Raw genomic sequence first — 16,265 nt, forward strand, 5'->3', positions numbered from 1 at the left:
AGTTTGTAAATCGACTTCAATTGGTCTACAATCGGTTTTGGGGGCAGGCGTGGTTGGGGTGAAGGTGGAAAGACAAATTTGAACAATCTCACGAGAATGAAGGGAGATTTGCCGATTATTGTTTACATTCCCCCCCAAAATGAGGAACCGAACCGATCCAGATTCAACTGAAATGATCGGAACAACACAACTTCGGTAACAGATTGTTTGCTAGGGCGAGGAAGGTGAAGCCGAACACCAACTTTGTTCTGATTGAGTACAGAATTAGACCGAACATATCAAATCGGAGGACAAAATTAAAACACAATAAAGGCCACATTGTTGGATCATATTCGCGATGAAAAGGGCAAGTGATGGTCATTGTTCGGGATAAATACCCCGAAAGAGGCATGGTACGGCCCTTGATGAAAGGAATGTGAACCTGGGGATACCCGTGTAGGGAGTGCGGAAAGGCGGGTTCGGGATACCCCAGGACTCCTAGGCCGAGAAGGGAACTATCCGTCGTTATTGGGGGGCCAAGCAGACGCTCGTCTCCTAACGGGTAACAAATCAACACCGAAGAACGGGGATTTGGATGAGGCCTCGTTTGGCAGTGTCGAGGTAGGGAGACAAGAATCTTGGACAAAACAAAGATTGGACCCGTGGAAAATATCATTACAACAGGTAACCTTGGTCGAGCTGTATTAATGTTTTATTTCTAACATAAAACTTCGGGTTGGGTCAAAATATTCCTGAAAAACAGCAGTTATGTAGCTAACGTTAGCTAACTAGCTAACGTTACATGTTAATCGGACATTTGACATGTCGCTATCCATCACCCTTAACCTAGTAACGTTAGTAAGCTAACTAGTTATGTACCCCCCCTCCTTAAATTTACCATTTTACAATTAGGTATATTTTGGAAACATAACATTTTGTTTTTTAGTTACCTATCAGACATATTTGCCAACGAAGTGACCAACTTGCTAGTTACTAGTTAGCTGCACCAGGTGGCTAACGTCGGACGTGAGCTAGCTACTGTAGTTAACTAGCTAGTTAACAAGCATTTAGCTTAGGGGGGTGGCTGAAATATTGACACATGTCAACTAATGTAATGAACACATGATCACGAGTCATGACGATGTCTATCATGTTACTCTCATTGTTAGTAGTTTGTCCCCTGCAAGTGGATGATGGCAAGCTTGCCTGTACTCTTTGATCAGCTAGCTAGTTAGTTATCTAGCTAGTTGATTTGATATACTATTAACAAGTTGGTTGGTCGCTGGCCTGACCCTTCTTGCCAAAACGGTCTGCTTCATTGCCTAGCTAGTTAGCTATGTGGCAACATGACTCAATCAGATTCACAAATCTTATCACAATACTGTAATCACAGTTTTCAAACCATACTTGCTGAAATGTCCCATCTCAGCCAGCACTAGACTGTGCACAGCTCTTGCTTGTTTAGTCTTTGCTTGATTTGTTGTTGTTGATCAAGTTCTGTGTTGGAATCAGTGGTGGTGACTTTAGATTTTTTTAAACAAAAAACAGGTGTGTCTAAGGTTATCCATGAGTCATTATCTGCGAATGTATAGTTGCATGCGTCAACACATTCACCTATAGGCAACCCTGAACTGGTTGTGTCACTAAATCCTCAAGCTGTTGTCAGAGGATTTCCAGCCCCTTGTATTCTTACTCTGTATGATGTTCGTCTGTGCTATGGAAAGTAAACAGATCTGATATCAAATTGTGTGTTTCTTGCTCATTGTCCCTGCAGCCATGATGGAGGAACTGCACAGCCTGGACCCGCGACGCCAGGAGCTGCTGGAGGCTCGCTTCACCGGGGTCGGCGTGGCTAAGGTCTGTGCTACTACACTATATCATTGGAGATGAGCGGCCTATATAGGGTCCTGCTCCTTTGCCGCTCCACCCTTACTACTAATGTAGGACTGACAGGGGGATCTCAGTGTTGCAAATGTACTTTCGGGCCATAACTATCTTTGTCTCTCTCTCACCCCTTCTCTTTGTTTCTCCTTTTCTTTGTTTGATTCTCTATTTCTGGTTGAGCTTGGCCAGGGACCGGCTGGCCCCCTCCGCCTCTCTCTCGCTCTCTTGAGTATGTAGAGCTGTGTGTCTGTGTTTGTTGGCTGGTGTGATATGCTATCCTCTCCTACTGGCTCATGATGTGGCGGCTGCATATGCAAGTGCGGAGGGCTGCCAAGAAGGGAACGGGCAGGGAGGGGGGGCAGGGATGGGCATGAATGCCGGTCACCCTCGTACGCGTAGAAACCCTGACCAGATGTTATGGCACTAGCTCTCTGGCTTTTGATTAGAGGTCCTGCCTGGTGGTGCTGAGGTAAACTCCATCTTAGAGAGCTGCCTTTGTGGAAAGTGAACCGGAGCCCAGAGAGTGAATCAGAGCCAGGACTGGGCTCTATGCCAGCCATAGGCAGAACTGAACCCAGAGCATGGTGCTGTCGCAGAGAAAATGGCGGCTCCCGCTAACAGCATCACACCACGGCCGCCCTGTCTGACCAGGGTCCGTCTGACAGAGTTGCAGTGTGTGGAAAGACTGGGAAAGAGAGAAAGGAAGTATTAGCCTAGAGAGAGTTGAGAGACATATAGCATGCCCTGGTGTTATAGGTCTGAAAGCCCCAAGATATGAGGGCAGCTCAGCCTGTCTCTCTCGACCTTGAACAGCCCTGTAGCTCTGCTCCCTATCAGTCATCCTGAGCTGCCTTTTAAGCGTTTAAGCAGTCCAGAATTGTCGACAGAGAGAAATGTGCTGTTTTTCAGCTAATTTCCTGCAATTCTATCAATTTTGCAATGGAGCTGAGAGAATTTTGTACATACGTTTTAAGGATGGACAGAAATTATTTCCTTTAGCTGCGCCACTACTAAGTGAATACAGGGGAAACACTGAAAGCCCTCCAATACCCTATCTGAGCAGTAGGATTTCAAAATTGTTTGAACAAGGCTGGAGAGAATGAGGATGAAATAATGAAAGGCGAGAGTGTGAGGGAGAAAAAGATTGAGAGACCTATTCCCACCTGCATTAGTTATGTCTGATGTTCAGCAATTTCAGGTTCAATTTAGTTAGAGGGAGCAGCATTATGTGCCCAGAATGACTAAGTATATTTTTCTGATATGGCAGAGCCTGGTGAATTCAAAAGTGAGTCATTTGAGTGACAGGCATCACCTAGGGAACAGACATTTAGAATTAATAGGGTAGGTGCACAGTGTGGAGACGAATGGTGATGATATTAGCTCAAGCCTATTCCTCTCCCGACTCTCTTCTGCTCTCTCTTTCTCTCACAAACAATCACTCACCTTATCTGTTCACCAGAGAGTAGCCATGGGGAGAAGCAGTCAGTCAAATGAAAGCAGAAAGCATTATCCCTCCCTTCCACACCCCTGGTTTAATTGTGAATTAAGTTTAGTCCCTCCCTGCCCTTGGCATATCCTTCCACTCTTCGTCTGACGTGTAATTGTGTGGGTTTGTTTTTTGAACAGGGTTCAGGCCACAATGAGTCATCCAATCAGAGCCTGTGCAGCGTGGGCTCTCTCAGTGACAAAGAGCTGGAGGTCAGTGTCCCACAGCAGTGACGCCATACATTTTTTCACTCTTGTTATATGATATTTTAGACATCGTCCGCTGTCATAAAGTGCAATGTGTTTCTCCTACTCTTTATCCAGACCCCAGAGAAAAAGCCCAACGACCAGAGAACGAGGAAGAGGAAAGCAGAGCTGTACGACAGCAGCCAAGGTGAGATGTCTGTCTCCCTTCCTCTGTGATCTCTCTGTCACCTCAGTCGTGCCTTGCCGGCAGCCATTTTGTTGTCAGAATAGATCAATGTCACACAGATTTTCTGCCTTTTTTTTCTCTTCTCCAGGGAAAGGAGGAGCAAGAGGACAGAAAATTAGTGATTATTTTGAGGTGAGTGTGCTCACTTTCTGGCAAAACGCATCCATAGCTTTCAATTCCTTCGCTCTTCTTCTGACTTTTCCATTAATTCTGTCAGTTTGCGGGTGGTAGCGGTCCTGGTACCAGTCCTGCCAGGAGTCTCCCTCCAGTTGTCCGCTCCTCCCCACAACATCACTCCCTCTCCAACCCCCCAGGCATGGTGAGCATGCTCCCTCACTTCCCTGTTCTTTTTCCTCCTCCCTTTTCACCATATCTTTTTTTCTCTCCCGCTGTTCCTAACGAACCCATCATGCCCTTCAAACTGACCTGAATGCAAAGCAGAATGTTACTGTGGTCCATGACATGATGTTAGTGGTATGTGTGGATGTCTTTCTATCCCAGATGCAGCAGGGCAGCCCGTCCTCTATGGGTTCAGCCAACACAGAGCACTCATCCTGTTCCCTAAAGCCTGTCTCCCTCTACATGAACCACAAAGCCACACAGGTAGCTGTTACCTTGCACCTTCTGTACAGATTCACAGAGCACTGGTGATGTCTAATAACTCCTGTATAATATGACACGTCTCTAATGACTGTTTGACTTCATCTCTCTTTCTCGCCTCCTCCTGCAGTCTGACCTGACAGTAGAGAAGTTAACAGCTATGGAGAACAACAAGATCTCTGACCTGGAGAAGAAGGAGGGGAGGATAGATGACTTACTGCGGGTGGGAACACCTCTGCCATCAACGCGTCCTTGTTTTCCCATTCTGTCTTCTAATGGAATAACATGTTGTTGGCCTCGTCATGAGACAGCATTATGCTCCAGACATGGGAACAGACCTCCTCAGAAACTTCCATCTGACATTTTAAAAGAGCTTTGTTTCATTAAAAGGACTATTAATGAATGGGATTTTTTACCCGTTCTGTTTCAGGCGAACTGTGACCTTCGAAGGCAGTTGGATGAGCAGCAGAGGATGCTGGAGCGGTACAAAGAACGCTTGAACAAATGTGTGACCATGAGCAAGAAGCTGCTGATTGAGAAAGTGAGTTCTCCCTCTGTCCCTACAACAGGCTTGGGAGTCTAGAATAACTTAACCCATGTCTATTTTCTTGACCATGGGCTAGCTTTCCCCAAGTATAATGTGCGTGTGTGTGTTCTCGCCCCCCAGTCGAAGCAGGAGAAGATGGCGTGTCGCGACAAGAGCATGCAGGACCGTCTACGTCTGGGTCACTTCACCACCGTCCGACATGGTGCCTCATTCACAGAACAGTGGACCGACGGATATGCCTTTCAGAACCTTATCAAGTAAGGGTCACTCAAAAGCCTCTCTCACTCTGCATCTAATTTTCTCCTCCTTCATGCTCCTCCTCTCTATTCTCCTCTGTTGTTTTTAATATCTTCCTCTCTCACATCAGCACTGACCCTCCCCATCTCCTGTCTGTCTCTGTGTCTGTCTGTGTCTCGTCTCTAGGCAACAGGAGAGGATCAACTCCCAGCGAGAGGACATAGAGCGACAGAGGAAGGCCCTGGCCAAGAGGAAACCGCCCTCAATGGCCCAGACCCCGCCCCTTAGCCTGGAGCAGAACAAACGCAAGAGCAAGGCCAACGGAGCCGAGAGCGAAGCGTACGTTACCCCGCCTCTTCCACTCTCTGTTTAAATGCATACATTTTCCCAGGTTTGGTTCTGTTTATCATGGTGAGTTTCTTCTTCTTCCAGGTTATCGCAGGCCGAGTATCACGAGCAAGAGGAGATTTTCAAACTAAGACTGGGCCATCTCAAGAAGGTAGTGTGCTGTTTTTACATGCAATGTTTCTATGTTTTGTGTATGTAGTTTGTCTACTGTTTATCTGTTGGTTCCTGTAAAAGTTGCTAATAAGCTTGCTGTGTATTGCAGGAGGAGGCAGAGATCCAGGCGGAGCTGGAGAGGTTGGAGCGAGTACGGAACCTGCACATCCGCGAGCTCAAGAGGATCCACAACGAGGATAACTCCACGTACGTGCTCTCTACCAGTGTTCTTTTATTTGTGTTCTCTCTGTTTGACTTATAATCGAAATATGTCTGCTTTCCGTCCACAGGTTCAAAGACCACCCTACGCTAAATGATCGGTACCTACTGCTCTACTTACTAGGCCGAGGTGGCTTCAGTGAAGTTTACAAGGTGAGGACACTCTGCCCATTCATTAACAGTCAGTGGAACTGACCTTTTGTCATCATGGTCAAATGCATAGTTGTATAGCGACTACATAGTCGAAAGGTTTTCTCATAATGATGAACTTTTGATGTTCACCTAAATCCATTTTTTAAGTCTGTGCCAAGTTTTCAAAGGGTTTCATGTTGGTGCCAGGTTTTTCTCATAGATATGATAAAGAATAATGGATGTGATAGAATCATTTATTTGTAATTGATGTCACGTCTCTCACTTTTGAAGGCCTTTGACCTAACGGAGCAGAGATACGTCGCAGTCAAAATCCACCAGTTGAATAAGAACTGGAGGGATGAGAAGAAGGAGAACTACCACAAGTGAGTTCCCTTTTTCTTATCATAGACACAAAAACAGTTCTCGGAGTGATACGGGTAACAAAAGCACTTTGGTTTTAACATTGGAGTTTTTAACGTGGTCTCTGTTCCAGACACGCATGTCGAGAGTATAGAATCCATAAGGAGCTGGACCACCCACGGATAGTCAAACTCTACGACTACTTTTCACTCGACACAGACTCGTAAGTCGCCCCCCCCCCCCCAAAACAGCAGCAGAACATATCCAACACATCTTTGGAATAGAAAGTGAGATTTTGGGGGGTTTCTAGTTCTGGTGTTATTTATTTAATTCAACTCTATCCTACTGTTTTGAAACAGTACCTCAGTCGGTCCCTTTGTCTCTCGTTGTGGAACAGGCTCTGTACGGTTTCTAAACTAAAACCGTACCACACAGCCAATTCCACTCTCGTTTTTCTAGGTTCTGGAGTTAAACAGTACCACATCCTCTCTCTCGTTGTGTTCCAGGTTCTGTACGGTTCTAGAGTACTGTGAGGGGAACGACCTGGATTTCTACCTGAAGCAGCACAAGCTGATGTCGGAGAAGGAGGGCCGCTCCATCATCATGCAGATGGTCAACGCCCTCAAGTACCTCAACGAGATCCGCCCACCCATCATCCACTACGACCTCAAACCTGGTGGGTACACACAGCAGATCGCACGGACACTAGCATGGCAGCAGTTACACTGCGATATTAGTATCAGGTCAACACTGATGCCATCACTTACAGAACCAGTCAAAAGTTTTGACACCTACTCATTCCAGGGTTTTTCTTTATTTTTACTATTTTCTACATTGTAGAATAATAGTGACGACATCAAAACAATGAAATAACACATATGGATGGAATCATGAAGTAACCAAAAAAGTGTTAAACAAATCAACATATATTTGAGATTCTTCAAAGTAGCCACCCTTTGCCTTGTTGACAGCTTTGCACACTCTTAGAATTCTCTCAACCAGCTTCAGCTGGAATGCTTTTCCAACGGTCTTGAAGGAGTTCCCACATATGCTGAGTACTTGTTGGCTGCTTTTCCTTCACTCTGCAGTCCAACTCATCCCTTACACAGCCTGGAGGTGTTTTGGGTCATTGTCCTGTTGAAAAACAAATGATAGTTCCACTAAGCACGAACCAGATGGGATGGCGTTTCGAGTGTTGTCGATTCTCTTTGCTTATTTGAGCTGTTCTTGCCATAATATGGACTTGGTCTTTTACCAAATAGGGCTATCTTCTGTATACCACCTCTACCTTGTCACAGCACAACTGATTGGCTCAAACGCATTAAGAAGGAAAGAAATTCCATAAATTAACCCTTAACAAGGCACACCTGTTCATTGAAATGCATTCCATGTGACTACCTCATGAAACTGGTTGAGAGAATGCCAAGAGTGTGCAAAGCTGTCATCAAGGCGAAGGGCGACTACTTTGAATAATCTCAAATATAAAATATATTTGGATTTGTTTAACACTTTTTTTTTTAGGTTACTACATGATTCAATATGTGTTATTTCATAGTTTTGATGTCTTCACTATTATTCTACAATGTAGAAAATGGTCAAATAAAGAAACCCTGCAATGAGTAGGTGTGTCATTTTGACTGGTAGTCTACATGTAAAGCAAGTTGAAACGATGACAGCAGACTAAAACGAGACAAGATAAAAGATACCTTTCACTCAGTTGACTCTTAAGGCTGTAGACAGTTGTCGCAGTGACATCATGAACCTTCTATTGTCGTCCGACATTAAACTTGTCGTTGTTATTATGATATGTTTGACAGCAGCCTGGTGATCCAAATGGCATAACTGGTGTATTTTAACACCAATAAACCCATCCGTTTCAGTTACTGGCCCAACGCTCTAACCACTAGGCTTCCTTTTTAGTACATTTTTAAGAATTATTACAGGAAAATAAACTCCCAACAAGCTAATTTTTCAAGGTAATGTCAAGTTAATTAAAGAAAATAGCTTACGGTTGTGTATGTGACGTAATAAATGCAGGAGTCCAGGTCTACCGGATAATTTGTTTAACTTGTCTCGTTGCTGTCGCAGTCAGGTAACCATGACAACACACTTTTATCTGTCTGCAACAAGAAACCTGAGAAGTCTTTAGACATTCCACCGGAGTATAAATGAAATGTTGTTTTTACCAGCGAAACTTGTCTGTAGACAATTTGAACGCGGCATGTCGTTAGACCAATTTATAAACCAGCCATGCCAGTATATTAGAGAGAAATGTCCTTCATGTTCATTGTGAACTTTTGTCTTGAACTCTGACTTGTCGTTTCCTCAGGCAACATCCTCCTGGTGAATGGCACAGCCTGTGGGGAGATCAAAATCACCGACTTCGGCCTGTCCAAGATCATGGACGACGACAGCTACAACTCAGTGGATGGGATGGAGCTGACCTCGCAGGGTGCAGGGACCTACTGGTGAGGCGCCGCACAAACTAGAACAATAGAATGACTATCTTGTTTGGATGATTGTTATTGTGGAAAGAGTGTTGCTCTAAGCAATGATCTTTCCTTGCAGGTACCTTCCCCCTGAATGCTTTGTGGTGGGTAAAGAGCCTCCTAAAATCTCCAACAAGGTGGACGTGTGGTCAGTGGGAGTCATCTTCTACCAGGCTCTGTACGGACGCAAGGTAATGCAAGCACGCACACACTACTCACTCCTCTCAGAATTGTATTCATGCTCTTTATATTCCATTTAAGAGATGAGGATGTTTTGTGTTGCAAACTTTAGCCTTTTTTTCTCTTTCTTTGTCTTCCCCTCCAGCCCTTTGGCCATAACCAGTCTCAACAGGACATCCTGCAGGAGAACACCATACTGAAGGCAACAGAGGTTCAGTTTCCCCCCAAACCAGTAGTCACCCCAGAAGCTAAGGTACTACTTTTTTCTTTTTCTGTCCTTCCCTCAACTTTCTGTGATTTGTTAGTCCATTCCCTAAATTCTTCCTCACCTGGTGTTGTTTCTCCATCCCTCTTTCATTGGTCTGTTACTTTACACATTCATCCTTTTCTGCTCTGTGCACAAATTATTCCCCTGTCACAACTTCTATAAATGTCCCCTCCTTATCTCTCTCCAGGCCTTCATAAGGCGCTGTCTGGTCTACCGGAAGGAGGACCGTATCGATGTGCACCAGCTAGCCAGTGACCCCTTCCTCATGCCTCACATCCGCAAGTCTGTGGCCACGTCCGGGGCCTCTGGCACGGCTATACCTTCCACCTCCAGCTCCTCCAACAGCAGCGCCTCAAACTGAGCCTTCACTATCTATCTCACTACGAACTGACTGACCTAAGTGGAAGGTGGAGGTGGGGGTGGGGGTGGCTGCCTGATTCAGCCCCCTCATCACTTCCCATCCTGTTATGTCCCACCTTGGGCTCAGCACCCCAGGGAAACCTCTGGGGTGCAGGCAGGGGGAGCTTGAGGAATCATGGATGAGGTGGAGGGGAGAGAGGTGGGGTAATCAGTGTTCCAACTGAAACCTGGAGCCCTCCATGTCCACCCACCCAGCTTCCCTGTCTCTCCCTCCTCTGAGGGGTGGTGTTGTTCTGGGGGTCAAAGCCCTAGGGTCCCCCCACAGTGTGGAGGGGGACATGGCACTGAGCTGAGGAGAAATGGGAAAATTCAACAATTTTAAGGTTAAAAGAATGGAACAGGGCTGCATTAGCTTTGAGAAATGGAAGGGACTGTTGGAAGACTCTGTTTTCCATCTCATACACACACACACCCACCCACCCACCATGCCTCGGGAGTCGTCCCAGATGCTCTGGGTTCTCCTTTTGATAAATGCTTTGGTTGTCATCCAACCCCCTCCCCTGACTGACAGTACCAGTCTAGCCTGCCTTTAGACTGGACCTGAACAAGACCTATGGCGTTCATTAATTTAAGCCACTCTCCTGGGTCCAGGTAGTTCTTGAAGGGAGGCATACCGACCCCCCCCCCTGTCTGTTTTAAATCCTGTGACCAAAGCTTAAGACTTCCAGATGGTGGCACTGTTCCGCTGCAGTTTTTATATTGGTTCTAGTTGTTACATGATATATAACGTGGAAAACTAATGAATGGTCCCTTTTTTAAAGAATTGTTACTTACATTTTCTCAATTTTAAGGAAAAAAAATCAATTGGTGGTTTTTAAATTTCTCTTTCGGTTTTTTTTGTTGCCCTATTCTCGTTTTAGTAATTCTCTTCATAAAAACATATTTATTTAGGTCTGTTTTAATGAATTCTTTGCCAATAAAATGCAAGGGACTGGTTTACTCATTGTACTGTTGGGAGGAGATTGGGCCTTAGCAGAGAATTGCATAACCCATTAAATACTATTGGTTAAACTGTGCAATCTGAGTGTTTGTGGGGGTGTTAGTTCTGGTTGGGTTGTTTACTCTCCGAAGGCTCGGCAAGCTCATTTCTCTACATCAACAACACAAAGCACACTTATGTAATATTTATTATCTGTAACCTGAAGGTTGCAGAGGAAAATGGAAACCAGGAAGACCCAGGAACAGCTGGAGAAGGTCTATCGAGGAAGAACTAAAATAATCAAGAAAATCTTTGAAAGGGCGGCAGGTAGCCCAGCGGTTAAGAGCTTTAGGCCAGTAACCAAAAGGCCGCTGGTTCAAATCCCAGAGCTGACCACGTGAGAAATCTGTCAACGTGCCCTTGAGCAAGGCACTTAACCCTCGTTTCTCCTGTAAGTTGTTCTGGATAAGAGCATCAGCTAAATGACAAAAATAACAAAGTGGGGGGAACCAAACCTGATGGAGAAGTTTGAATAACCTAAAGACAGGTTGGCTGACCACCATGAGAGTGTGGACGTATCGATGAGGCAGAAGGCCATGTGGTGGTATGATTCAAATAGCTAACAACCATGTGGGGAATCGTTTTACCTTGTTCATAGTGTGTTGAGGTCTTTTGACTAATGTCTATGCTAATATGGCTCATATTCGCTAGCTAACCAACAACTGTAATGATGTATTTGAGAGACAAGTGCTCCTTGTGCAAATGTATTTGTTTTCAATAAACATTTTGAGACAAAATGTAGTTTACATGTCAACAAACTAAGCCAGCCCTGTCTGTTTTGCCCCATATATGCTTATGTGTTAAGTTGCTAAACAACCCGTCTATACTCCCCAGGGGTTCTCAAAATGGGGTCCACGGACCCTGAGGTACTGAAGGGGGTCCGTGGTCAGATCTCAAAATCTCTACACTATCATTTTTACATTCGATTTTAATGAATTTTACAAACAGATTGAATTAATTTTGGCCAAGAGATCTGTAGAATAAGTTAAGAGGGTGTAATACAATGTAACATGATTGATCTACAAATGATGTTCTTAATTAACCCTGGGCAACATGGGCCTGGATATTGGCATCCACAGTACTCCACCAATTATCAACTCCATCCTAATTGTATTTTATGTTATGTAAATGCACTGTAATTTAAGCTTTAAAACTGCAACGTTTTCTCTCTGCCTCAAGAGAGAAACCGCAACAACAAAAAATGTTCTCTCCGATGCCAAGAGATGGACCTTTTAAATGGTTTGCCTGGCCATGCACTGCCAAAGTCATAGTAGAACTCTTTGTATGCTATTTTTAATCTCACTCCAGTTGTGTTCTGATTATGAGGGGGTCCCCGATGAATTTGCTATCACAAAAGGTGTCCCCGGCCAAAAATAAGTTTGAGAGCCCCTGAAGTAATTATCTATATTACAACAGTCACATTGATGAATGAATGATTGGGCTCGCGTAGTGCTGAATTGATGCCATGAGCGAAGATCACTCTACCATTGAACCACACTGATATAAAATGCATGGGTAGGCCATAGAGATAGTAGTTGAGGGGGTCAGTGGTCAATCTAGTTCTGTGGGTGGGCTACTACCGTGCACGGTGCATTCGCACGTTGTTTAAAATGTGTGTTAAACTGAGTGTGGTTGTGTGCAGTGCACTGCCAAAGCCACAGATCAATAATGATCAGTGGAGAGGAAGACAGACAGGGCCCTGAGCCATGCATACTGCTAATGGTCCAACAATGACTGTGTTCACAAGAGAGAGGATGAAGCCAACACATCGGTGACACCAGCTTTGAACTTTTAGGCTCCTTGTGCAGATTGTGCACACACACCCACATTATCCACCAATGTAAAGTTGTTCTGATTGATGCATCATTCTTGCATTTCCCAACAGATTGCCATTGGATTGTTTCCACTCTCCCCAACATCCACCACTACCAATCCCCAACACAGAATCCTTCCAGGGGTGAATATGTGCACCATGGCAGTTTAATTGATTCACGAGGAAGGGACAGCAATACGGTGATAATTAAATCATCCAGAATTGTGGAGGCCAAGAAGCCATCACTTTAGTATTTTTTTACACATATTTGTGAGTTGGCTTTTGGTCTCTGGTTTTGGAATGGGAAGTAAAACTGTTTCTTGTTGCAATCTCACTTGGATGATCTGTGTCCATAACTGTCACCCCACTGCTGCTTTGGGGAATGATTCTATGAGTCCGAATCTAGTATCTAGTAAAATAATTTATAATTTATGTTTTCAATCTCTACTGTCGTTTTAAAATAAGCGAAATCAAGTGTCTATAGGTGTAATATATATATATATATATATATATATATATATATATATATATATATATATATATATATATATATATATATTACGATATACAGATTTATATATATATATATATATATATATATATATATATTATATCTGTAATACGCTATTGAGCTTATTTTGAAGGACACAAATAGGCCTAGACGAGATAGGCTACATATTTGCGGCATGTAACGTATCACAAGCAGGGATGTTGTTACAATGTAACAGCGGGCGGATCTCAAGAAAATGCAAGGTAATAATGTTGCATGTCTGAGATTCTGACACAGTGTTGCATATCTGCAATACAGTGCATCTAGTTTGTGCACAACTGTGTGTGAATGTGAGGCGGGCTAGAGTATGGTGACGCAGACCCAACGCGTCTGCTAACTTCAGTTTTAATGACGCGCTAAAAAGACACAGAGCCCACTCTACTTCTCCTCTCATCTGCAACCCATCATACCCACCACCACTCTACCCATCCGTCCCGAAAGGAAAGCTCTCCATAAATTGCTCCGATTTACAGTTTGCTGAGCAATAGTGGGCATGCCACGCTGCGACCGAAACAATAATTCGAGGAGAACATGGAAAAATTGCCTTCACTTTTACAGATGCACTTTATATTTATTCATCTTTAGTCTGGAACTAAACAGCAGCGTTTCAGGTAAGATCAATGTGTTGCAGTCGAATGCTTCTCGGCTTTTCATTCAAGGAAAACTCTGGAGACCGAGAGTCGCAGACTCGTTGTTATTGCATGTCTGAATATCCACCTAAAACTTATTTCGTTTTTTTTTTTTGTTTTTTTTTGGGGGGGGGTTGCTTGTGGGATTTTACGGGTACTTTTTATCCGAACTTCACCGATGCATTGGAATGCCACGAAAGTCCGAATTCTGAGTGGAACCAGATGTGTGTGTGTTGGTGTCGGTGGTGTGTGTGTGTGTGTGTGGGGGGGGGGGGGGGGGGGTATGGGACTAACGCGTTGCATATATTTGCCACCTCGGGGGCAGATGTGACCTTTACATCCTGTTATACAGTTACATCCATCTCTTCTCCGTCCACTGTAGTAGTACCACTGGCCTGCCTTACTCCTAGGCATGCTATGGGTCGATTTGTAGAGATTAAATCTAGGTTAATAATAATCCACGAATGAAGACAGATAACACTAGGCTATACAAGTTATTTCACTGTCTCTCTGAAATGAAGACAGATAACACTAGGCTATACAAGTTATTTCACTGTCTCTCTGAAATGAAGACAGATAACACTAGGCTATACAAGTTATTTCACTGTCTCTCTGAAATGAAGACAGATAACACTAGGCTATACAAGTTATTTCACTGTCTCTCTGAAATGAAGACAGATAACACTAGGCTATACAAGTTATTTCACTGTCTCTCTGAAATGAAGACAGATAACACTAGGCTATACAAGTTATTTCACTGTCTCTCTGAAATGAAGACAGATAACACTAGGCTATACAAGTTATTTCACTGTCTCTCTGAAATGAAGACAGATAACACTAGGCTATACAAGTTATTTCACTGTCTCTCTGAAATGAAGACAGATAACACTAGGCTATACAAGTTATTTCACTGTCTCTCTGAAATGAAGACAGATAACACTAGGCTATACAAGTTATTTCACTGTCTCTCTGAAATGAAGACAGATAACACTAGGCTATACAAGTTATTTCACTGTCTCTCTGAAATGAAGACAGATAACACTAGGCTATACAAGTTATTTCACTGTCTCTCTGAAATGAAGACAGATAACACTAGGCTATACAAGTTATTTCACTGTCTCTCTGAAATGAAGACAGATAACACTAGGCTATACAAGTTATTTCACTGTCTCTCTGAAATGAAGACAGATAACACTAGGCTATACAAGTTATTTCACTGTCTCTCTGAAATGAAGACAGATAACACTAGGCTATACAAGTTATTTCACTGTCTCTCTGAAATGAAGACAGATAACACTAGGCTATACAAGTTATTTCACTGTCTCTCTGAAATGAAGACAGATAACACTAGGCTATACAAGTTATTTCACTGTCTCTCTGAAATGAAGACAAAGTAGGCCCAGTAACCAACTTGACATTGTGAACAACGTTGGAGGTGGGCCAAACTAAAAACTCGTTTTGTTTCTTCAATGAAATTCTCAGTTCCTCCCATGTGGAAATATAACTTAAATTTACTTGGCCGATCCTATATCACACCTTCAGAGGGAATTGAACTTTCAACAAGATGTATTCAGTTCTTTGATACTGAGGTCTACACCAGAACATACATTGTGTGTAATGCGGCCATAATTAGTTCAGTTAGTACAAGGGAGGGAAAACAGTGTCAACAAAGCTGAGTATGATGATTCAAGGTGATGAAGTCAATAAGAAGATCATATACTGTAATTCACCAGGTTCTGTTATTACTGTGTTATTACAGTCACTGTTTTTGGTTTCTGTGTGATTTCTCTAAAAGCACAGTTGTGTCAGCTCTCAATCAAATGTCATGTAGGGCCAGATATATTGTGGTGTCTAGCTGTTACACCTGCAGTGTGGACGGTACTGGGTTTGTTTGCCAACTGCAAAGGCAATGCAGATCTCTCATTCACACGCTTTCATTCTTGTTTTCCATCATACCTATTTATTCTGTCTTTTAGACACTTATTCACACCGTGAGGTCTACCTGGGTGTACGGGTTTCAGAACAATCCCTATCTCCTGGGGCTCGGTCTTTCCTTTAGGATCATGGAGGAATTTCAGGTACCACCCCTGTGTCTTTGGACTCGAGCTGTACAGAAAGCAGGAAGCCAACAGCCTGATCAGCCCCTAAAAAAATCCCACCCAACCACCGTCTAAAGGGCTGATCAGCCCCTAATAAATCCCAGCCAACCACCGTCTAAAGGGCTGATCAGCCCCTAATAAATCCCACCCACTCACTGCTGCTTCTCCTCCCCTCCCACTGAGATGTTTGCTGGGAGGGGGCCTACCACCGCTCCAGCAGTTTCAGAGGCTTGCCTGAACCGTCGTAAAAGAAATAGAAACAAACACACAAACAGGCTGGAATGTCCTGTCTATTTGTTGGTTGTTGTTTTTACTGGACAAGGAGATGTTCTGTTTCATAAAGCTTACCCGTAAAACAAGCGTCCCCTTTCATCGCAAACATCTGTCAAAATAAGAAAAAGGTTCAAAGACAATCCTTTGGTCCCACAACCACACCTTCATCTAGACCTGGGGGTCTTTAA

General features: G+C 43.8%; 2 protein-coding genes across 2 annotated transcripts in view; both read left to right on the forward strand.

Annotated features, from left to right (window-relative positions):
• Positions 1–7: 7 nt before the first annotated feature.
• On the forward strand, positions 8–11,454 carry LOC123999462 (serine/threonine-protein kinase tousled-like 2). The gene is made up of 21 exons (XM_046305287.1): positions 8–663; positions 1,754–1,836; positions 3,490–3,561; positions 3,673–3,742; positions 3,870–3,913; positions 3,999–4,100; positions 4,283–4,384; positions 4,512–4,604; positions 4,812–4,922; positions 5,049–5,185; positions 5,352–5,504; positions 5,598–5,664; positions 5,776–5,873; positions 5,957–6,038; positions 6,309–6,400; positions 6,511–6,600; positions 6,884–7,053; positions 8,707–8,845; positions 8,946–9,057; positions 9,192–9,299; positions 9,502–11,454. The coding sequence occupies exons 2-21, from the start codon at positions 1,756–1,758 to the stop codon at positions 9,673–9,675; spliced, it is 2,097 nt and encodes a 698-aa protein (XP_046161243.1). The 5' UTR covers positions 8–663; positions 1,754–1,755; the 3' UTR covers positions 9,676–11,454.
• A 1,968-nt stretch (positions 11,455–13,422) lies between these two features.
• LOC123999709 (C-type mannose receptor 2-like) overlaps positions 13,423–16,265 on the forward strand; it is a 59,688-nt gene continuing 56,845 nt past the window's right edge. Inside the window, exon 1 of the mRNA XM_046305716.1 lies at positions 13,423–13,687. Within this exon, the coding sequence (XP_046161672.1) occupies positions 13,570–13,687 (118 nt within the window). The 5' untranslated portion in view covers positions 13,423–13,569. The remainder of the gene's footprint in view (positions 13,688–16,265) is intronic.

The sequence above is a fragment of the Oncorhynchus gorbuscha genome, linkage group LG16, assembly GCF_021184085.1.
Source record: "Oncorhynchus gorbuscha isolate QuinsamMale2020 ecotype Even-year linkage group LG16, OgorEven_v1.0, whole genome shotgun sequence".
NCBI classification, from domain to species: Eukaryota; Metazoa; Chordata; class Actinopteri; order Salmoniformes; family Salmonidae; genus Oncorhynchus; species Oncorhynchus gorbuscha.

What these genes read in the sequence shown, in the direction of transcription:
- LOC123999462 (XM_046305287.1), top strand. Translation starts at nt 1,756, where the DNA reads ATGATGGAGGAACTGCACAGCCTGGACCCGCGACGCCAGGAGCTGCTG. An exon ending in AAATTAGTGATTATTTTGAG is followed by an intron (nt 3,914 to 3,998) that starts GTGAGTGTGCTC and finishes TAATTCTGTCAG; the next exon opens with TTTGCGGGTGGTAGCGGTCC. An exon ending in TGAACCACAAAGCCACACAG is followed by an intron (nt 4,385 to 4,511) that starts GTAGCTGTTACC and finishes CTCCTCCTGCAG; the next exon opens with TCTGACCTGACAGTAGAGAA.